Source organism: Electrophorus electricus, chromosome 10 (genome assembly GCF_041902795.1).
Source record: "Electrophorus electricus isolate QZ-2024a chromosome 10, ASM4190279v1, whole genome shotgun sequence".
Taxonomy (NCBI): Eukaryota; Metazoa; Chordata; class Actinopteri; order Gymnotiformes; family Gymnotidae; genus Electrophorus; species Electrophorus electricus.
In genome coordinates, this window is record NC_137506.1 from 28,988,633 (window position 1) to 29,010,843 (window position 22,211).

A 22,211-nucleotide genomic window follows, 5' to 3' on the forward strand; every position below is an offset into this window, starting at 1 on the left:
TTCTTTTTACATGTGAACATTACAAATAGTAATTTTTCTGAAGTTCTTGTTTTCAGATTAGGCTACGTTAGTCTCATTACCTGCCAATTTCTGCTCCAAAGGTTACCCACATCAATTTTTGTTAATCAGCACAAGAAATCCTAGAATGTTACTCACCCAAGCAATACCTTTAAAGTAACAGGATACAGTATATGACATTATGAAGACTGACTGCAAAGATGGTATTAGGTTCACTCTCTCAATTCAGCCAGGGTGCTGCACAAGATGAAAAAGCTTGCAAGGTAGTTGCACTCTAGTCAGACCAAGGGGAGGGATTCGCTTACAGCAACTCATAACCCTGCAGTGTATTCATGTAGTATTTCAGATGGGACCTCTAAATGAGCAATCCTGTATCCTGTAGCCATTTTCTCATACAGTTGGGCTTAGTTTAAATATAAAGAGGAGGGATTTGGTAGCACTAAGAGAAACAGGTTGGTAGTTCACCCTCCCTGATTCTTAGTCTATGACTTTACATGTCACTTAGCAAAAGTGTATTGCAAATGACATCAGCCTTCTACTAGCACCTACACTGTCACAGGTCCCACACAAGATGAGAATGAACCATGCTGCGTCATGAAGAGAGCTCAGTCTCCTTAAGCATCTCAAAGAAAAGTGGATCTGGCCAAAGGTTTTATAGGAGGTCTAATTCATCTAGCAAACATATTTCCTATAACATATTTTCAATCTGTATAGTACTGGATAATTCAACTGATTGTAAATGCAAAAAGTACCAACATAATGAAGAGTAGATGACAATGAAAATGTGTACATGGCCAAAATTTGAGTCATTTTTTATGTTGGTAATTTGTGAGAAGAGATAAAAATACTAACCTAAAAGGATTGTTTGTAAGAAAACATAAGCTTGTCTTACAGTTACATTGCTCTGTGCTAGGAGACAACCACTGAGAAGCCTGGCAGAGGCTTTTTTGAATATATATGCAGTGCATTTAAAACAAGTGTTTACACAGTGTTTTGAATTAAATAAACCTCCAGTGAGTGCCATCTAGAACACCACACTTTCAAATATAACAAATCTACTATAACCAGTCAGTGGTTTGAAAATATTTTAATTATTTAAAAACTTAATTGCACTTTCACCAGAACCAAAATGAACAATGATTTGTATCATATTAGCCCAACCTGGTGTAGTAATGAAGAGCATAGCTATTGTGTCATTGTGTTCAATAAAACAATGACTCATTCAGATGCCGAAGATCTGAAGAATGAGCACAACCTGGCTCAGTGAGTAGGAACAGCCATGGGCTCAGGGCCCTGGGCCCTAAAGAAAAAAAAATAAGAATGTGTCTCTTTGACGACACCACCACCACCACAAACAAACAAACAAATAAAACCTTGAGTCTACTGCTTAGAAGGGAGTCTACCAGGCAGAAAATTGAATAGCATCTTAATTCTCTGTTTTATGGAAAAGCTAAGTTAAAGACTGCGTTTGGTCTGTCATCCAGTTTGCTAAAGTAAGACGTTGGCAGATTTCCACAGAATTTCTATTTGTAATATAAAGTCACTGGTCTAGGTAGACAGTGAATGTTTTAAACAGATTCACCTTAAAGCCATATTTCATTAAACCAACAACTTTAGATTCTTAAGGTGTTAAATACCCTAAAAGTAGCCTGAAAATTCAGGGAGATTAAAAACCTATTTTTGTGTTGACTCTTGTAAGCAATGATATCAAGCAATTTCAAGCTATTCAGCGTCATTTACAAAAGAACAATACAGCTACATGCAAACTTAGTGTCTCAGGCTCAGCTTGTTTGAGTTATGAGAGATGACTTGACATAGATAATGCGAGGCCCTATGAATTCCATCAGATTCAAGAAGGTGAGTTTATTTCACCTAAAGCAAATCAACCCTGCAAACAATTCCCGATCCACTCTGAGATGAGATGCACACCGGTTCTCAGTTAGGATTCATGAGAAGGGATTTACGATGTTCAGGAACGGAAAGCAAACAGACCATTTTCTAGACAACAATACAGTGGTTGCCCATGGAGACAGATTGGGTTCAAAGGGCAAGGAGTTTCCTGTACCACATATAAAGCATCCTCCCATATTTCCTGCTCCCTACGCAGCCAAAGGGTTATAGAAAATACACTGTTGATATCTGGACTGGCTTAAACAGGATGCAGAGCCAGCTTTTAGCTCTGCTTTGATGTTAGCCCAATTTTGCTGGTTTCCAGCTAGACACACAGTAATTGAAACACATGAAATGTGAATTCAAGTACTTTACTTAGTTTAGCTGAGTTTTTAAAAAGGTCAAGCAGCTAAATGCAGATGCAGCTAGAGAAAAATGTGCTTCGACTCTGCAAAGGGATAGTTAATACTTATAAACGTGGGCAGAGGTATTAGGGGGAGAAAGGCCAACCGCACTGGTGGAATTTCGCTAAGTACGCGTTGGTGAGGATCATTCCATTCTCTCATAAACTGATAAATATCACTCTTTTTTGTGGGACGCACGGTAGCTAAATAACATCAACACGGTTTCCAATTATTCAATTTCTCTGACAAACAAGCTATTGATTCAGGAGGCATCCTGAATGCCAATTAATTTACTTAGTTTCTATTGCACAAACTTCATTCGTTTTTAAAAGCATTCATAATTCGACAAAGCGGTGGGGCAAATACGTGCACGAACTGGAAAACAATAAGTGCGGAAACCGCACGCATTAGCCAACTAGCTCCCGTTACTATAGTATCAGGTAGACCAACTACCAAAAGCTTAAGCCATTGCGGCAACTGCACGACAGCAAATTTTAAGTTGCGCTACAAGAAACGTATAAGCGATCAGTTCATTTAAAAGTATTCTACTCACAACGTGGTAACTTCCCTCTGTAGACAGCGTGCAAGACCCCGCTTTTTCGCGCTTAAATAAGGCTGTAGTTCCCGCAGGCGGCTCTCGGGCTTTTGCGGTCTCTCCTCTTGGTACTCCACTGAAGACCAGACGACTAACGGTGACGTCGGCGGCCTGTACAACGAGGTCACGATATCTTATTCGAACAGAAATGTAGTATGCAAACTGAAAGCTTTTAATATCCTAAGCTATTTGGTCAACACACTGAATACAAAAGTAATGGTACTGGGGACATGGAGTGCGCAAGATGGGTTTGTAGTCATCGTCCTTACCCGATGGTGTACCACAAATACAAATTTGAGATTCATTAATTTTTAAGTGGCTTGCAATCTAAAACTTTTAAAAGTATTCCTGAAGTAGAAATCCAATACTCCACTGAAAGCCATCTCTTTGTAAATCTAATTAGGACACCTGATATATGCCCCTACTTGCAGATGTATTAAGTTACTTAGCAAAGGTGATCTAACTATCATTTAAATGTTTACACTGTATCCTGTTTTTCCATGCAACAGTTTTCCCATTGTGGCCAAGGCCAAAACAGACGCATTTGTACCACACAGGTTTGTTATCAGATTTAAGATGGCCCTGACCCATCTCACATATCTTGTTGTATTTTTAAATAAAATGGTGAAATCTGTTTAGACAAACAATTTACTAGGCCACAGTTTATTTATATTACCTTAGCCAATGCAGGTATTATAAATACCGCCCCATTATTGTGTGAAAGCTGAATAACACTTCTCAGGACCTGCACATTATGCAGGTTTCCTGTAACAGTGAAGCTGAGCTTGCCTTTTCCAGAATCTTTCTTAAGCCAAGACTAGCTCTCCTCAGTGCACAATAACACATGTGATACCAGTGGAAAAGTAAGATGTGGGTAAAGGGCCTTCCAGAGCATAGGTGCAGTTTTTGGGAGGGATGAAGGAGCAGGGGTCCCCCTCAGTAATTCCTGCTCACGCTACTCATATAATGTGTTAAATTGGGTTGTGTGAATGGTGGTCCAGTCCCATCCCCCCAGGAAAAAAGTGTAAGTGAAACCTACACCACCATTCCTGGGCTTAAATGAGTTTTCCATACAAGCAGATATAGCCCAGAATTGCACCTCTAAATTCAGAATGAAAATAAATATACAAATCATTTATATATCAGACAAGCAGTTTACAGCTCTTAAAACATCAGCGATACAGGAGCTTTGTGAACATGTGAAATGGCCCAAAATACAAAAGGACAAACTAAATTATGGCATACAACATCATTTTAAAACACTACTGTGATATTTACTTAATAACATAACAGCAGCAGTCAGATGGCCCAAGACATGCCGGAAGGGATACAGACTAGCATTAACCTCTCAAGTCTATTTGTACCTGTCCACAATGTGAATACTAATAAAGAACATAAATGTATACATTTTACATCTGCTCTTGAAACTTATTTCTTTTAAAAACTCCCATTGTTGCCATACCAAAACCTGGACTGCCATTTACAACAATTCCTGACTGAGATATTCATCTAAAGTTACAACACACTCCATATGTTGGTTTAGAGCAGATGGGGAGTTGTCCCAAGACTTGAACTAATAACTGATTAAAGTGAGTATCAGTCCACTCTGGTCCACTCTGAGATATTACCTCCTTGTAAAGGTCAAATGAAAACACTATTGTAAGTTACTCTGTACAAGCAAAATTCTTTCACTCTGGGGAAAAATACATCCCATCAAAATGTCCCTGTGATTTGTCACATTCTCACCTTCTTCTGAATATTCCCGATTCATATTTCTTTTTGAGACAATGCAAAGAACTGTTTAGAAATAAAGAAATTACAAGTAGTATAGATAAAAGGGGATATTCTCGCCCTAATTTTAAATGGCACTACTGGGCTGTCAGTAGGAACTATATGAGAACGTGGTTACCAAGTTGTTAGGCAACACATAAAAAGAGTTGGCTCCAGATAGACTAAATTAGTGGTGGATTAATTCTGTGGTCCAGGCTATTTGGCATAATCACTTCAACAGAAACACCATCCTATTATCACCCACACAAAATCAGTATGGTATAAACCATATAGAACTGTTCATTGGTACGCTTTCAAATCCCCCCCAAGCACCTCTGAGGAATAAGTGAGTTCTAATTGGAGACACTGTGACCATGGTAACTGGTCACTGTGATGTAACGCTGGGATTACTTATGTTACGCATCTAATTTGATAGCAACAATAAGCATTTCAACCAAATGGTAGACAAATAGGAATTACCACACAATCAGCTATTTTCATTTGTCTGTCCAAACGTGAAGCGCCCTGTGTAACAGGCTAGGAAGCCCTCTCACCAGACTGAAGAACTCGGCTATGGAGATCATTAACATGTAAGGGCACCCCTCCCAAGAGTTATCACTTACTGCAGGAACAATTATGTGTCCCCTTTCTCCAGGTCAAAAACCAGTAGATAGGGGACTGGCTATGGACATGAAAGATTGGAAGTCATGTTTGAATAACATTAATAATGGTGATTATTGATGATGTTTGATTCACTGCTTTCTTTTTGCTAACTCTGCTCCCGATCTTCATTCAGCGAGTGGAATATGTTAGTGATAGTCTAATAAAAATATTATTTAAATGATACCACTGACTGTGGAATACAGTACTGTCTGAATAGAATATGCCCCTCGCCGACTGACACGCCTGATTTGGGGGGTGGCTGAGTGGGATATGGTAGTGGTCGTCTAAATAAAACCTTACTTAGTACTGAGTATGAGAGTGAAGGGGTCCCAGTTGTACTCGAGAGCCGTTTTTTTATCGTTGCGCCCAAATTTCCAAGGATAACCAGCAAGTCACAAGAGATGCGGTTGTCGCGTTAGGTCCCTTAAAGCGACAATGAGTGGGATGTGTTGCCAGAGAGAGCAGCATGTGTCGCGTAAGACAGAGACTGGATAATGATGGATAATGATTTTCGGGTTGTTTACTGGTTAGGTGACACCCCTGCGGGAAAGACTGTAGGCTAGAGGAATATTTAAGGACTGAAACGATTCCTTGAGAAACTCCATTACTCCATTATAATCCATATAACGATATCCACAATACGACCCATAAATACTAGGCTCACTAATCCCCAAAATATGAGATTGCTAAACTATGCCGGAGCGATTTCTCGTCTTGTTTATTGGCAGAGACGTCGATTTTGATATTTTTGGATCTATGCAGTAGGTATTAAATGGACTGGAATAAGTTGTGTTACATACTATTGTATTTTGAACGAATTATTGAATATTGAATGAAAATGATTGAATGATTGAAAAATATACCGTTCTGGGCGTCTGGGCATCACCTTTTATACACTGTTCTGAGAAATTTAATTAGCGGTTTTCAAAAACCGTTTTCATACAAATGAGGCTCATTGAGTGCACTGTTTTTAATATTTGTTTCGTAGCTACGTTTTACATCAACTTTTCTCGGCTACCTTTTGAAAATGTTAGACCACACTAAAAACCCTAGGTTATGTGAGTATAAACTCCTTCCAGGTACGCAACACGTGCAACTCCAGAGGAAACTCCAATGTGATTTGAACCGTTTTAAATCACGCAAATAGTGAATAAAACATTTCTCCTACTCCAGGTGAAAATCGTACGTATCTGCCTTTTTGTTTTCTTCCGACGGCCCATCCTCGGCCATATCTTTCTGCGTCCACTGAGAGTGCGCTTTGTAGTTGACGTGTGTATATATAAAAACTAATCATCCTATTTAACTGTCCAGCTAATATACGCCGAGACCAAGGGACGCAACTGTAGTAGATGGTCGTATTAATCATACGGCGGATAGGTTCGGCATGGAAGAACGACTGGTTGACCTACTCCAACTAGGCTTACATTGGGCCCCTTTTCCAATGCAGCTACATTATACCTGCTGAAAATGCCAGTGTGGTGGTTGGTGTCGGTCTCGCCCTCTTCCCTGATTCGAATTGACTCCTCACTGGATTTTGTGTTTCATCTTTCAATAAAACGTTCATTTAAAAAAAAAAAGAGGCGCAATGCAGCAAACATGGAGCATTTGAATACAAACAACTTTATTTTTGCACAAAAAACCCCAAACAAGTTCAATTTCCATTTAGCAGGGCCAACCCTCCAAGGAGCAGAATTCACAAGAGCAAAAAACCTGTGGAGGATGTTCAGTTTCCTAGCTGTTGATGGTGGAGTCTGAAAATAAGACGCTTGATTTTCTCACGCTTTTTCTTCACCACTTCCTGTGGAAACCAGACACTTAGATCCACTGCAGGATGGAAAACCTGTGGTGGGTTCTGGAAAAGATGGCACAAATACTCTGAAATTTCAAATTACTCTGAAAACTGAAATTTCAAGCAGAGATGTGCATTCAGACAAATCATCAGTTCTACAGCACACCTATGCAAATCAAGATGATGATTTGCACATTAGAGGCCTCCTGACATCAAATTGAGACTCAGACCCTGCAATTTGTAATAACTGGTGTTTGTCCTTCCAATTATGGTTTCCAGAATGGGTCAGGACACTCCTTGGTTCTCCAATTGATTGTCTGAACATATGCAAGAAATCTGGCCTTGGCAAACAAGGAAATCAGACCTGACCACAGACTGCTGGGCCCAAAAGAACTCAATCTATTCTTTTCAAAAACTTGCTGCAGGTATTTGATGGCACACATATTTTAAACTTGAAATTAGAGACAATGCAATACCAAAGGTCTAGAAATCAGCTTTAGTTTAGAGCAGCCTCAAAACTGTCATCATCATTTGTTTTAAATGCCGATATGATTAAACCCTTATCTACGGATCTGACTCGCTGCTAACAGTAGTTGTCTCAAAAAATGCTTTCTATAAATTTGACTAAAAAGCACAAATCTTAATTATTTATTTAAATGATCAGAAAACATATGCCATTATCTAAAAAAAAGGGACACATCACACTTGCAGGGCCGAGAAACGAAGCAGGTTTCATCTTATACATAGTTGAGTGTTATATGATACGCAATTAAATGTTTAATAATTTATAAGAATGATTTTTTTTTTTTAATTAGGAATGACTCCTGCTTCTCTAATCAGGCAAGAAACCAGTTATATAAAATGGTGATATTGTACATATTCCTATGTAGTTAGATGAGCTTAAATTAAAAAAAAAAACCAAAAAAAAAAAAAAAAAAAAAAACACATCACACCCCAAATACACACACACACACACACAAACCAGTCATTACAAAATTCAGGTCTGAAGAGCCACCCTTGAACACCACAAATGAGTGAGCCCCTATAAAATACATTTCCGACGTACAGTGATGAAGCTCTCCACATACTGTAGAAGGTAAAGCCCACAGTCGGTATTATTATCCTGCTGTGGGACCTGAAGACTCCAACCTTTCATGGCTCCCTTCCCAAAACTCTGCCGAGAACCCTTCTTCACCCACCACTCCATCTCCAAGTATCTATTATTCGCACGCGCACACACACACACACACACACGTAGAACAAAAGGTACTACCAACACCAAGGTACCCAGTTCAATTCCTAAGGACTACACATGTCTACTGATAAATGTATACTAGTTCTGGATAAGATCATCTGCCAATTGCTAAAAATGTAGAAAATAAATGTACACAAGCTTTAGAGAGCGAGCAAAAGAGTTCATGTCATATTCAACTAAGTACAGACAGAGAGAGAAAGAGACTTACTCCTGAAGTACTTTCACCACTGCTGGTTTGGCACTGCAGGTGAGAGAGTCCATAATGAGAATGCAGGGCCTACAAACACAAGAAAGGACACAGAAAAAAAAGCGCATTATGCCTTCGGTTGTCTGAAGACACGAATGAGGAATGCTCTCGAAAATGAACTGTACATTACTGAAAAAAGAAAAAGGAAGATCCGTCATACTCACTGCTTATAAGCAACGCTGGCAAAGCTGAAGGCATTCCCATTGCTGGTGCCATTATGCTAAAAAAAAAAAAAAATAAAAAAAAAAGGTATTAACATTTTACTAACAGTACGCCAAACTCACAAGAATGAAAACAAGAAACAAGCATATTACCCGATTTCCTTCTTTCATGTCATCATCTGAGACAAAGCTGAACTCACTGTCCATCTCACCTATGACAGACACCTCATATAAACACTGGGCAGAAATCAGCAATAACAGCTTCCAGTTCTTAGTTCATTGAGGGGGTCTGAGGGGACCTGAGCTGCAGTACCTCAAAAAAAAAAAAAAAAAAAAAAAAAAAAAAAAAATACAAAAAAAAAACCCACAAAGCTGCAATTTGTGTATTCATATGCAGAGGCAAGATGAGGAATCAGACCACGTGGCGTAGGACTGACGGGTGATTTGCACTTAACCAGAGATGGACTTATTACCTACAGATGCGTTCCACCTGGAGAGCTGCTCAGACGCCGTCTGTCTGTAGAAGAGCGACATGGGGTTAGGAAGACAGAGGCTGGGAGCGTACTTAGCCGAACTCTCCTCTTTCCTATTCCCACGAGAGTCCATGGCAGAGCAGTGTGAAACTTGGCCCGGGAAGCAGATGACAACCAGATACCAGTGAGCCCTGGAGCAAAAATCAGAACCTTCAACTTTAGGCTTACAAAAGATCTAGAACCTATAGAAAACTAAAGTCTTGTTGGGGGGGGGGGGGGGGGGGGGGAAACACATTACCAAGAAGAGACATCTAAAATTCTGCTGTCACAGTCAGCTTTTCACACCCAACCCCACTAGCCCACTTCCCCCCCCTTAGCATTCCAGCACAAGGGTCGACCAGAACTGTAGCCCTTTTCCCTTTCTACGGTTTTGCCTTCACACTTCAAACCAAACGAGAGCATTCTCTGCACAGAACCTCCACAGCTGATGTGAAAAGCTGAAGTCAAGAGAGCACAAAGTTAAGCATGTACTCCCTTATGAAATATGTCACTTAAAAGGTTAAAGAAAAATGAACTCACAACTCATTAATTGGTACAAAAATGAAGTCTTTCTCAAAAAGATCCAAACGCCTGGTCCATGTTTTCACCCGGTTATGCCTTTTCTCCTGTATGCTGAGGGGGAAGGTTGCCAACATAATATCTGAAGCTTGAGAGCACAGCAGTTCTCTGCGAGAGTCTACGGAGGCTCGCGTGCTGCATACTTACGACAAACCTGTGGCACCTGGATGCCTCCTCTGGGCTTCTTGAGTGAGACTCCTGTAGAAGAAGGAGCTGAACACATGACACCTGTTGGCATCCTCCGTTTTTAACTTCTCACAGACCAAATATCTGAGAAATACATACACACACACACACACACACACACACACACACACACACACACGTAAGCAAAACTTCATATTTCAAAAATCAAACTGGCTGGAAGGCCCTGGCACTTACTTCAAATAGAAGTCCAGTATTACATCATTTAGCAATTCTCCTTCATCGAGACAACTGAGATCCTCCTCAGTAATGGAAAAGCCTCCTTTGGCTGGAGGAGGAGGATATACGAGCAGTCTGGAAAGCAACAGATACTCTCTCTACAATCGTCATCAGCAGCAGAACAAAGTGACACTCAGAAATAAAATCACTGACTTTCTGACAGGCTGATTCTGTGAGGGGAGGCTCTCCATCAGGTCATCATCTGTGTCTTCAGTGTCTGAGACGCTGATGGTTGCCATCTCAGCGTTGGTGGGAGAGAAGGGAACTGGGATCTGTTAAACCCAGACACAGGACAAACAAAGCCAGAGAAACATTTACAAATCATTATGAAAACACTTTAAAACAGAAATGGGATTGAAAAATTCAAAATGAATTTCAAACTAGGAGAGTGACCTTGCAAGAAAAGAAATGTATTCTTTAGTTACAAACATATTTATACTACTATGGCAACCCACCTCCGTTATGTGAAAATATTTAGGGCTCATCAACCTGTAACTGTCTTCCTCAAATGTCAGACTGGCTGGAAAGTTGCTCATGTTCCTAAGCCTGCCAATCTCTGCTAGTATCTCTTCAAGAGCAGCCTTTTCCAGCATTTTGGGCTCATTCTCAAAGATGACAACAAGGTATTTTTCTTCTTGATCTGACATTGGAACAGACAGAATTATGAGGATACATCATGTTATAGCTTCTACAATAAATATATTTATTAAGGGTATTTTATATAATGTGGATGGGTGATATGGAAAACATTTAGATGATACAATATTTAGGCTGACATTGTTATTCGCCAACAAGCAGAATGTACCAGTAAGACAGCAACAATTCATGTTTTTAAAAAAAACAATAGTCCCCATTTCTCTGTTTTTTTGTTTTTTTTTACCAGGCTCCATCACAGAAAATATTCTGTATGCTCAGAAAAGCATATCAGGAATTCTCATCACGACTAAAATCAAATTCACTACAACAATCAGAAGTAGTCACAGAGGACTTTCAGTACCCCCAATCCACCATTTCTCAGTAACAATACACAAATCAATAGTGCCGTAAAATTACAGCAGTGGACAAAACGAACCCATTTTGGGGAACAGAAGAAAAAATGAAAAGACATGATTAAGAGCTGCTATGCTGTGCTACTCACTCTTGCTGTGGCAGTCATACCAAGCTCCTGGGATGGTGGGCACACCGAGCTGGTCTCGGCGACGGTAGCACGCTGCAGGGGTCATCTGCAGAAACAGGGCTGGTAGCCCTTGAACCCTGCACCACTCCCAGCCGGTCATCTCAGATGCCTCGATTCGCACTTTTGTGACAATGGACAGTACAGGTCAGAGAACATACCCAAAGTACAAGCCCACTAGAAAAACAAATTCATTTAAATGGGCCAATAATTAGACAAGAAAATGATAAATTTTGTAATAGCTTATTATAAAGAACATGGCATGGAATTTACAATGTTCAATAACCTTATTTTAACGGCATTTCAAATAACGGACTGACAGGGAATAAATGTTCAAGTTACCACATATTAACCCATGGTGATGTAACTTTGCTCATCTAGTGTAAAGCTCAGACATTACATCATCCATCATACGTTTTTACCTTCACCCAGAATTTCCCAGTAATCCACTGAAAACTGCAACAGAAGCATACACACATTCAAGTGCCTGGTCCATCATAAATCCTACTAAAATAAGAGTCGAGCCTAATTGCTACATGGTGCTGCCAAAAAAGCAGCCAAAGCTCACAGTGAGAGGCCCTCTGAAAACGCTCTTCAGTGTTCCAAATTTAAGGCTCCTAACGTTGAGGGTAACACTCTTGCGTCCTTCCATGCCACTCCATTTTACGGAAGGCAACCTCATAACAGAGGTCGGTGCCTTTGCCATGCGTTTTTTTGGCACGACGTCTCCATTCTGTAAAAGGTACACGTACATTCAGATGTATGCCAGTATCTGATAGATAAGGGCATGAGAGTCAAACTAGTTTAAACACATTAGCTTAGACTGGAGAAAATCAGCATGAAGTGTTCCCTCATACGATATGTTTGCACAAGTTTTACCTGAGACTTTTTGTCAGCACAATGTGCCAGTTCTTCAGAGTTGGCACTCTCTCGGTTAACATCTGGGCCTGTTAACATTTAAATTAATCCATTATTTGCATATTTTGGATACATTTGCAGTCTATAGCATATCTCCAAAATCTAAGACAGTCCAAAAACAATTCATATTATGACTCTCATACAACCTCTTTTAAGATACATAACATACTGCACAAGTTCATTCAATTTTTCCAATATTCTAGTCATGGTACTTAATTTATTTAATTTCTCTCTCACCCAAAGTCTCCACTTGGCAGAGCCCCAGTATAAAGTGACATGTATACTTACTATCTATTGCAAAGCTGACTGTAGTTGTGTCTACATCTTTCCCTCATTCCCATTAGAAAGCAAATCACATATGCCCCACCCATTTCACTGAGGTAGTGCCAACTTATCTGTATTTTAAAGGACTGACTTACCATATTGATTAATTAACAGCACTTCACTAGATTTGATATTCAACTCTTCGGTGACATCTCTCCTATAAAAGGCAGACCAATCATAAATCGCGGCTCCAAGTTCATTTTGAAAAGACTTAAGAAGAAGGCCGAAATATATATACACCAAACCTTTTTGTAGTTGTCCTCCCATCAGACACCAGGGCATGTCGGAAGTAGCGTCTCTGCAGTACACCACCTTGTGATGGTGCTATACGCAATGCGAAACTTCTACCTTCTTTGCGATTTTGCGTCATGGCTTGAGAGGGCTCGCTACGGCACAGAGGACAGTTTGTTTTTTAAAGGCTCTCTGAATACATCTAAAAATGCACCGAGCTACACATCCAGGCCTACCTAAACGATTCGCCGCTCCCAAGCATGTTCAATCCAATGGCATTCCCTCTCAGTGCCTTGGAAGACAGCCTGAACTCTAACACGCTCTTCCCAAAGGCCTCTTTTCCCCGAGGCTGAACACGTGAACACAGCTATTTACAAGTTGAAATTTCTAAAGGAAATCGTTAACTAGCTAGTTAAGAATACCACGCCCAGACAAGGATCCTACACAACGGAGTGGGCCAAAAAATCTAATCAGGCGCTCATGAAAGGCTGCCAAGCCAGCCTAGCTAATTATGCACAGCTAGACGGCTACAGCAACCACCTCTGCAACATAACTAACGCTAGAGAGTTTATCAGCTAACAAGGGAGCCGGCTTTGCACAAAACACTTACTTCCCTGATGAATTTGGCATTACATATCCCATTTATTACCTACCATTTTAAATAACTTGATTATAATTTGGGCTACTCTAACATTCTTCCACAGAAGTCGGGTAACTTTGTAGGCATGCGCAAAGGTGTCAGTTGAACGTTAAGGTACTTGACTTTTAATGGGTTGCCAGTTCAAGCCCCACCACTGCCAAGTTACCACTGTGGGGCCCCTGAGCAAGGCCCTTAACCCTCAATTGCTCAAGTTGTATTCAGTTATAATTGAAGTTGCTTTGAATAAAAGTGTCAGATAAATGCGGAATATATATTTATTACACCTTTCAACAAATATACTTATTAGATCTAATTAAAGGACTAATGACAATTGCCTACAGAGCCTATATGGTCAGTAATCTTACACATAAAGTAATATATGGTCTAATCAAAGGACAAAAGATATATTGAAGATTCAATATTTAAATAAACTACACATAAGTAATGTGTAATGTCCAAATAACCCTCATCCAAAACATTGTTGCTTACACATTTATAATTACAGTTTTCCCAGTATATTTAATGCATTTTTATATGTTCGTGGAATTCTTCAGGTTCCCTTCAACAGTTTGGCAGATGACCGGTGTCGTCATAACACCTAGCCCAGGGGAAAACCAAAAGTTGAGAGTGTATCCAAACACAAACTGGCCAGAGAAGATAAAAATTAGGCCTGCACATTGAGGTCTACTGTGGATGAGAGGGCAGGGTAAACAATCTCACTTTGTTTCCTGCTCCTGTGCTCGAATGAAGAGTGGGACTCCATGTGCAGGGTTGTGTGCTACAGTCCACACTCACACATAGTTACACTGGGCAGCATTATCATCCCCTAAAGCATTTTACAAGATAAAACAAAATGGGTCCCTCTTGGCTTCACCAGTGCACATGTTTGGCCACTATGACACTATTACACCTGTTCTCTGAAGGGCCTGCAAGCTTGCCAGACCAGTCATGGCTGAACCGTCTTCTGTTGTCCATCAGAAGTCCAGACTTGGTGCCACATGTAAAATCCCCAGCAATCCAGGATCAGCAGTGTATCCATTCTAAGGGGACACAGAACAGCAGGGGCCATGACTTTTACCTTTTGTTGTAAATTTAGCCATGTTTAGAATTTCTTAAATAATAATAATTTAATATTATTATAATTTAATAATAATATTTATAATTTAAAATATGTTTTCAGTTAATTTCCTTTCACATTACCAAACCACTTACTGTTTAACATGTATTTTGTATTGCAATAAAATATTAGGCAGGCTAGGGGAAGCCAACTTAATATGGAAGGTTATTATATTCCTTGGCCCTTTGGTTTACTTAATACAAATTGGGTTTTAATAGATTACTTATATTTAGCGATTTTTCTGTAATAATAATCGATGTGTTATGGTCAGTTTGTTCTTTTTTATGAATACATTGCCACTGCATCAGTTATTCATAGAAGACCTTGTATGGAAAATGAGTTAATTTAGACTATGATGGTGAGTGACTAGAGGGATATATGTATATGAATTTCATTAAATTGGCTAAATTCATACTTACCATCTTCCAATCAATCAAAGATCTCGTTTTACCTTATCCCAAAACCTTTACATCGTTACAACGCATTGGTCATCAAAACAAGACTTTGAGTGGCCACTCAAAACGGCAGTTGCACGTTTGAGCCACCTGAACGTTACTGGTATTTCTGGAAGTGTGTGTGTGTGTGTGTGAACGTAGACCTCCATCTAGTGTCAGACCCGTGCATATGAGCCTCAGTATAAACGTGACTTGAAGCCAAGGACATAGGTAGTAACACTATAAACCTACTTACAAATAAAATTCATTCATTAATATACAGTTTATTAAATGTATTGATCTTTAAAGTAGCTAAAGCAAATCTGTTTTCTCAGTACATTTAACACATTTTTATGTGATAGTTACAAGCTATGAACTGTAACAAATTCTATGTATCACAGTCCTTTGTATTAATAATGTACATTGTAACTAAAAGCCCGGCAGTCTGTTTACAACCTTCACTGGTGAATGCCACACTGAAATGCAATATAACCACAGGCTTGGATATTTTAACAACTCTTTATTTACTCAATAAAACGCAAAACAATTTATGCAAACACTATTATGGCCATGTTTTTTTTTTAATGAGACAAAACAAGTATGAGAGTGAAAGGAGTCTCTATGCAAATGGTTTTAGACACAGACTGCAAAGGCAGCACAATGCTTCTGCCAGCCAGCCAGCCAGATTTCCTTTCCTTCACACCTGGGCCTTTTTTACATCGCCTCACTTAATGTGGAATTAGAACAACAAAACCCAGCCCATGCTAGTCAATAGCAGAGTTAAATAAATATCAAAATGAAACCTAGAAAGGCAGTAAAAGTAGCAGCAAAACCTCAGTTAAATAGCGTTTCATCAGTAGTGTGTCTACTAGTCTGATTCATAAGTATCAAATACCACTTTTCATCGCAAAAGTAGATTTCACTATCTCAATCTAAGTGAGCAGTACTGAATCATGACCTGCAATCAAACTAAACCAAACCTCCATAAAAAAATACAAATGTAGCACTCATTCACTGTTTATGCATGCCATTCACATGCTCCCGAGGGATACGCAGTAACCAACTAGCCGGTAAAAGAACTTTGTGCAGTTCTTTAAGATTATTTTCTTTTTTCCCCTTCATTTTTATATGTCACTTACTTTTCATCTATTGACAAATATGCAGTACTCCTTGCTGTAATTGCAGAATGACCTTTTTGTAGATATAAAAGTTTGAGGAACACTAAATAATTTCTGGAAAAACTTTCAGTTTAATAATTCCCTGTCTTTGCCTCAGTTACTGCGCTTGAAAGCAGTAAGAGAGAGACTGAGGCCGAAGAAAGGGACCCACGCAAAAGAATACAAAAACCAACAGCCTACTCTATATCCTGAACAGAGCCAGTACAGGGCCTAGACAAAAGGCGCAGGAGATCTAAGGCAAAAAAACTGCGTTTCATGCAACATCCTTTCTTTTTTTTCTTCTTCATGACTACTTCTGCTTTAACTCCATTGTGCTACCCTCAGTCCCCGATGTCTTATGTTCATTCTCCAAGTCGTAATGTGAAACATGCTAAGGAGGATAGGATATATTACTTTCGCTGCTATTCTGTGGGGGTGGGGGTAATGAGCCTCTTGAGATGTGGTGCGTGAACCGTAACAGGAGGGGACAAACAGATACATAGTACTTATGGGGCATCCATAGATACAAAGGTAATGGTGGAGATATCAACAGCGTGCAATGAGGGGAGGAGTTCAACGTGGAGTGGAGGTGAGGAAGGGAGGGGTAGGAGAATAGGGTCATGGAGGAAAGAGAGGGCAGATGGAAAAGGATCACTCAGTACTCTTCCTGGTCCAAGTGGGCCTGTTCGTCCAGCTCATCATCCTCTGGTGGTGCAAACCCTTCCTGCGTGACGAGAAAGGATCATTACAGTGATCATAAAGTCTCAGCATTTGTTTTCTTTAAATACCAAAAAACTAAAACATATCACTTTGATGATCTAATGCTGAAGACCCATTGTGTATACATGTATATTGTGCATGTTGGTTGATTTAAGCCAAGCTCATTCAACTATTATCAAACAACTATTATCACTGTCTTCCATGTGTTCTCTTCTGGAGTAAGGAATACCCACGCCTACCTCTGTGGCGTAGAGGATGTCCACTATCCTGGTAAGGACAGGGTTGTTCTCATTCTCGTGTTCCTGGCAGATCAACTCAATGTCTCGGAGTTTGCTGAAGTAGAAGTCTCTTTCCTTCTCCAAACCATCTACAGTCAATTTCAGTTCCATTAACTTGACAGAAAAATAAAACAGGAGAGAACAATGAATGTTACCACTTGTGAGGACAGACGTACATCTATTCTGAGGAATTCAGGTCGGCTGAAAGAGGTCAGTGTATTCTAATACCCTTTTTCACTTAATAGTTCTGGATCTATGATGAGAACATCAAAAAGATATTTAGCAATTCCCTTATCTTTGCAGGCAGTGTATAATTGAACCAACAGAAGATGACACAAGGTACAGCACAATTAAATTAGATTCCTAATTTTACACAAAGATGTACTGTGGAACCAAAAATGTATAGAATGAAAAAAAAAAAATAATAATAATAATATATATATATATATATATATGTATATATACACACCACCAATGTGAAACACTGCAAGGTAGAGTAAGACTTCCTTACCCTCCCAGGGACTCTACCTGTTGATTTAGCTCCATGACTTCGGCATCTCCGCCCCCATTTCGAGCCAGACTGGGGTTCTTCCTAATGGTGGTGGTCGTCACTCTCTGTGGTGTGGGCATGTTTTTTGGTACTGTTGGTGATGTTCTCTGGGGCCCTAAAATGGGAACAACTTCAGTATTTAGCCAAAGTACATGTTTAACATCCAGTATCAGAAAGAAATATTGCATGCAGTAAGCTGATGTCACATTGTTGGAAAACACATGTATATATATATAGATATATATATACACTTTAAATATGTAAAAGCAGCAACTAATAATGATCTGCTAGGTTAAATTCAGTATATATAGCTTGAGTACAATCAGTGTTTTAGTCTAAAGCTGTTGCATGGGCACACTGTTACTGCCGTAACTTTGGTTAAGCCCTCGTGGGCCCAAAAGCAAAAAAGCCTAATATTAATTTTTTCAGGCATGTCTAACCAAAGTCACGTCATTATGAAAAGATGTTATCAAGAGACTGAATTGTGGGCACATTCCCAATCCAGCCCAATGACATCACAAAAAGAGTCAACCATTGGCCAGTTTCATTTGCAGGTTATTTTTCGTGTGAATAACACAAAAATATTTGACTTATTTGCAAGTTATGTGACTTCTGAAGGACGGTTTCCTGATATCAGAAAGTGGAGAATTTTGAGGTCTATGTTATTGGGAGCAAGGGATGATGGGGCTGAGTCATAAGTGCAGCCCTTGTGGAATATTTCATCAAATCTGTCCAAATATGCTCAAGTCACAACTGCACACCGTGTTCAGCATGAGCAACAGCCAAATCTTTGTGGTGAAGATTTTCTTAATGACACTGAGCTGAATATTTCAACACACGATGCGATTCTACATGAAATTCTTTGTACGCTATTATGAAAGCCTGAGCATGAAGCAGTCATTCTGAGGACCGTGCACAAACCAGCTGCTTGCAGAGCAATCGACCAAGCTCAGCAATGGATGCAGCAGAAGTGCAGTAGAATCATGGGGTTACCTGGAACAGTTCTCTTGGGTTTGTGGGAAAAGTGTTCACCTGGATTTGGGGGAGGAGCAATATCTTGGCCCTGTCTAGCTTGAAGAGGATCATACTCTTTGCCATCGTAGTTAGCATCAAATAATTTTTTAAACCACTGGACGAATTCAAAGTTGTCCTGGAACTTTCCCTTGACAAGCTTTTCCACTGGAATTATCTGAATGACAAACAGGAGAAACAGAGAAATTAAATACACCAAATTAACCCAAAAATGGAGTTTACTAGAAATTAATGAAGGGTAAATACACGGAACTACCCAAGGCAATCCGAAACTCTAGGGCCTTCACTGAACAGTCAATGCACACCCACTTAACACACCACACTACTAATCGTACGATCTTAAAATGTTCTCATCAAATGCAGCATCAAAGCTGCTGACATATTTTAAATATAAGGCAATAATTTTCTGCTTAGTGAAGCTATAGTGCTGAACGTAACTGTGAAATTTAACATCTTATTAGAAGAAGGTAGGCCATATTAAGAATTAAAAAGGCATAAGGACTGGTTACTGACATGGCACAAAATGCATGTACTGAAAAAGAAACAGACAAACTTTATCAACGCTCATCCTCTTGAAGGCTGCTTGAAGGACTTTGAAATTATGTATATACTCATGTTCCAGCTTTGCTTGGAATTTCACCTTCTTTAGAAAAATACATCCCGGAAATAACATGTCCATAAACTGACAATATGCTGCACCTATAAAACCAAAGACAAGCATGTAGCTTAATGTACATGCAATGCAAAGAAAATAAAGGTTGTCTTAATTATGACAGATATGAGGTTATTTATCTTTAAGGTAGTTCAGTCTCTTGAACAACCCTTTCATCTTACATTCATGATGAACACCATCAATCAGAATAATTGATTTCCACATGTCTTTATAAATTTGAATAAAGCAAATCTTTTTAGAGATCGATGTATTGTGACCCACCTGAACATAACTGTTCTATTTTGGTGTAGCTGAGCTGTAGAGAATCATTAACCCACGCCAACATGTCATGTCGGCTTAGGTTCTCGTTGGTTACAGATGTGGAGTACACATTCACTGCCATTCCCTACACAGGATAAAAGAAGTACAGACAAAGAGGTAAAACAAAACGGCTGATGTTTAAACAAGTCAACCACTCTTGGAAAGATGCAAGAACCATAGCACTGCAGAACTTAACATTTCCTTTGTTTGGCGCATGTTCCTCAGTCACCTTCAGCATATTAGTGTATAAAGCTCTCAACAGTACAGTGCTGTGGCCATCCAGGTTATGAGTCTGACAAACCCTTCACAGGGGACTCTCTCTCTGTTTATCTGAGACAATGGACAGTGTATAATGCCATTGGGGGGAAAGCAATAACATTAATAGAACTTTGACTCCTCAGAAATGAATAATACTTCCATAACTTTGACTCCTCAGAAATGAATAATACTTCCATAACTTTGACTCCTCAGAAATGAATAATACTTCCATAACTTTGACTCCTCAAAAATGAATAATACTTCCATAGTTTCCTCTTTGCCTGAAAAAAAGTAATTAAGCACACATCTGGTCTGTACATGCGGTCTACACCCTACGTTCATAAAGGGATCTATATGTACAATTTATGGATTTGATACAAGTTATGATTAAAAGTTCTGCAGCTCTATGATGACTTTCCCAAAAGAATCACAGTGTATTTACTCTTACAGAGAGCATTAAGCGCATTAAAATGATCACCTCCCACACTTTCTATAAATATCTGCATTACTCATCAAGTGAATCAAGTTAAACTCAGTTAACGTAGTACTTAACCCCGTAAAATCCAAGCACTTGGAAAAGTGTCAACTCCTACCTCTCTATCGCACAGGTAGCAGAGACTCTATAGCACGCATTGGACTCCTCGCTTTATTTAGTTCCTCTTGATTTCAGTCAATTCCGATAGTGACTATTCACCCAACAGAAGACGTTATTTCACCCTAGTTTTGATGCGTTGGCCCCATGTGTACGTCTACAGCACCTATACCAGGCAAAAGCGTTTTTCTAATGCCTGCTGGCCTTTGCTTCTGCTGTAGTAGCATAGCGCAGGGTTATTCAAGTCTTGTGCGCACATTTTCGATACTCAAGAGAAAATAAAGCATTCCGCCAGAAGATCGAAATAACAATACCGATAATACGCCCCAGACACAAGTGGCGTTTTTATTTATCAGCGACTCAGCCAGTAATTGCAAAACTAATGGTCGAGAAGACCCTGAGAAACATCAAAAGCTATTCTCGATTATATCCGCCAGCATTACAGGCCTGTGGACTGGTGTGTCTTCTTCGTAATTTCTATCCAGAAACCTTTGTGAAGGTTTTTTTTTTAAGTCCCAACTTACAATTAGAGGTGATATGAGTGGTCTACATGTCATGTTGGTTCGATTAAAAAAAAGGACCGTTATTATGGAGGGCCTCGTCGACAGTACTGTCACTGTAGCTAACCGTACTAGCGAACACACTAAACAGTGACAAAGGCCCGCTCGCAAAAGTACAGCCGTTGTACTTATAAAACGAACAACAAAAAACGAAAGGTATACGTCTCTCAATACTTACTGTACTATTACAGGACTTCTGTCAAGGTCCCAGTTCAGCCTTGGTCGGTCAGCGGACAGTGCGCGGTGCAGTGGTTCGTAACGGGCCGCCCCCAGCGCTATTACGCCCGCAACAACCCGGGGCTTTAACGCGTCTCCGCCCCGCCCCTGCTTCACAAAACTCCGGCGACACGCTTCTTTTCTTGGTTTGTTCTCTCAAAATGTCAACGCCTCGATTAACTATTAGCCTGAGTTATATTTTAATGACTTGTAATGACATACTGCCTCAAAACGCCTAGTCATTCCCGTGTGTGTGTGTATTGTCCCGTGTTTTACCTGCCATTACCGAGTACCTGCCATTAAATAGCTTACGGAAATGATCAAGCGTTTTGTATTTACATTTTTTTCCCTTAGGGAAACTTGTTATTTGATCCTTTTCAGACCTCTGCGTTTTCAGTAGGCTAGTCTTCGTGTTTCACTGAGTGCGTATTCATCGTGTTTGTTAGCGCAGCTGAAATAGCTGCCGCTGCCAAGACTCCATTGTAAAACAGGTTTTACACTGGATGTCAAACCTGGCTAGACAAAGATTAAATAAGACAATAAAAAGATGACCAGTAAAATCATGTAATTTGTATAGCCTAAAAGTATTTAAATTCACATGTACAATTACTATGGTGTTATAAATGTATTATTGTAGATGTGGCAAGAGTCACACAGTGATTACAACGCATCTGCTAAAAGTTGAGAACTACATTGTACACACAACCTGCTTATGTTGTAACTTGATGTTT

General features: G+C 39.7%; 4 protein-coding genes across 11 annotated transcripts in view; all 4 read right to left on the reverse strand.

Annotated features, from left to right (window-relative positions):
- Positions 1 to 2,994, reverse strand: part of myo6b (myosin VIb) — a 32,254-nt gene extending 29,260 nt beyond the window's left edge. For all 6 annotated transcript variants that reach the window (XM_035533051.2, XM_081721684.1, XM_081721685.1 and 3 more), the window contains exon 1: positions 2,866 to 2,994. The gene's annotated coding sequence lies outside the window, so the exon portion shown is untranslated. The remainder of the gene's footprint in view (positions 1 to 2,865) is intronic.
- Positions 2,995 to 6,978: 3,984 nt separating this feature from the next.
- senp6b (SUMO specific peptidase 6b) lies at positions 6,979 to 9,521 on the reverse strand. Of its 2 annotated transcripts, XM_027024746.3 has the most exons (6): positions 9,266 to 9,521; positions 8,946 to 9,004; positions 8,796 to 8,851; positions 8,593 to 8,661; positions 8,196 to 8,346; positions 6,979 to 7,192 (listed from the first exon to the last, which is right to left on the reverse strand). In XM_027024746.3, exons 1-6 carry the CDS (start codon positions 9,396 to 9,398, stop codon positions 7,064 to 7,066), a joined length of 597 nt encoding a protein of 198 aa, XP_026880547.3. In that variant the 5' UTR covers positions 9,399 to 9,521; the 3' UTR covers positions 6,979 to 7,063. The 2 variants fall into 2 exon arrangements, with proteins under 2 accessions (XP_026880547.3, XP_081578119.1); XM_081721993.1 differs by lacking the exon at positions 8,196 to 8,346.
- A 112-nt stretch (positions 9,522 to 9,633) lies between these two features.
- LOC113586542 (sentrin-specific protease 6-like) lies at positions 9,634 to 15,293 on the reverse strand. Its single transcript, XM_081721992.1, has 11 exons — positions 14,314 to 15,293; positions 12,968 to 14,191; positions 12,818 to 12,879; positions 12,360 to 12,427; positions 12,049 to 12,213; positions 11,903 to 11,936; positions 11,445 to 11,603; positions 10,762 to 10,946; positions 10,460 to 10,578; positions 10,265 to 10,381; positions 9,634 to 10,153 (listed from the first exon to the last, which is right to left on the reverse strand). Exons 2-11 carry the CDS (start codon positions 13,090 to 13,092, stop codon positions 10,027 to 10,029), a joined length of 1,161 nt encoding a protein of 386 aa, XP_081578118.1. The 5' UTR covers positions 13,093 to 14,191; positions 14,314 to 15,293; the 3' UTR covers positions 9,634 to 10,026.
- Positions 15,294 to 15,649: 356 nt separating this feature from the next.
- On the reverse strand, positions 15,650 to 21,663 carry mapre3a (microtubule-associated protein, RP/EB family, member 3a). 2 transcript variants are annotated; one of them, XM_027024743.3, is made up of 7 exons: positions 21,443 to 21,663; positions 19,816 to 19,939; positions 19,435 to 19,580; positions 18,882 to 19,038; positions 17,828 to 17,964; positions 17,261 to 17,413; positions 15,650 to 17,025 (listed from the first exon to the last, which is right to left on the reverse strand). In XM_027024743.3, exons 2-7 carry the CDS (start codon positions 19,934 to 19,936, stop codon positions 16,957 to 16,959), a joined length of 783 nt encoding a protein of 260 aa, XP_026880544.2. In that variant the 5' UTR covers positions 19,937 to 19,939; positions 21,443 to 21,663; the 3' UTR covers positions 15,650 to 16,956. The 2 variants fall into 2 exon arrangements, with proteins under 2 accessions (XP_026880544.2, XP_026880542.2); XM_027024741.3 differs by having other exon boundaries at positions 18,843 to 19,038; positions 21,443 to 21,655.
- Between the last annotated feature and the right edge of the window lie 548 nt (positions 21,664 to 22,211).

Bases quoted from the DNA above. Each gene is read 5' to 3' on its own strand.
- senp6b (XM_027024746.3), bottom strand. From the start codon at position 9,398: ATGGACTCTCGTGGGAATAGGAAAGAGGAGAGTTCGGCTAAGTACGCT. The intron at 8,662-8,795 runs GTGAGTATGACG...TTGTGTTTGTAG, and splicing joins GCCAGCGTTGCTTATAAGCA to GCCCTGCATTCTCATTATGG. The intron at 7,193-8,195 runs GTACGTCGGAAA...CATCTTTTCCAG, and splicing joins ATGTGGAGAGCTTCATCACT to AACCCACCACAGGTTTTCCA.
- mapre3a (XM_027024741.3), bottom strand. From the start codon at position 19,936: ATGGCAGTGAATGTGTACTCCACATCTGTAACCAACGAGAACCTAAGC. The intron at 19,581-19,815 runs GTGGGTCACAAT...TTGGTTTTATAG, and splicing joins AATAGAACAGTTATGTTCAG to GTGCAGCATATTGTCAGTTT. The intron at 19,039-19,434 runs GTTTGTCTGTTT...TTTGTCATTCAG, and splicing joins AGAGGATGAGCGTTGATAAA to ATAATTCCAGTGGAAAAGCT.
- LOC113586542 (XM_081721992.1), bottom strand. From the start codon at position 13,092: ATGACGCAAAATCGCAAAGAAGGTAGAAGTTTCGCATTGCGTATAGCA. The intron at 12,880-12,967 runs GTTTGGTGTATA...TGCCTTTTATAG, and splicing joins GGGAGGACAACTACAAAAAG to GAGAGATGTCACCGAAGAGT. The intron at 10,154-10,264 runs GTAAGTGCCAGG...TGTATTTCTCAG, and splicing joins ATACTGGACTTCTATTTGAA to ATATTTGGTCTGTGAGAAGT.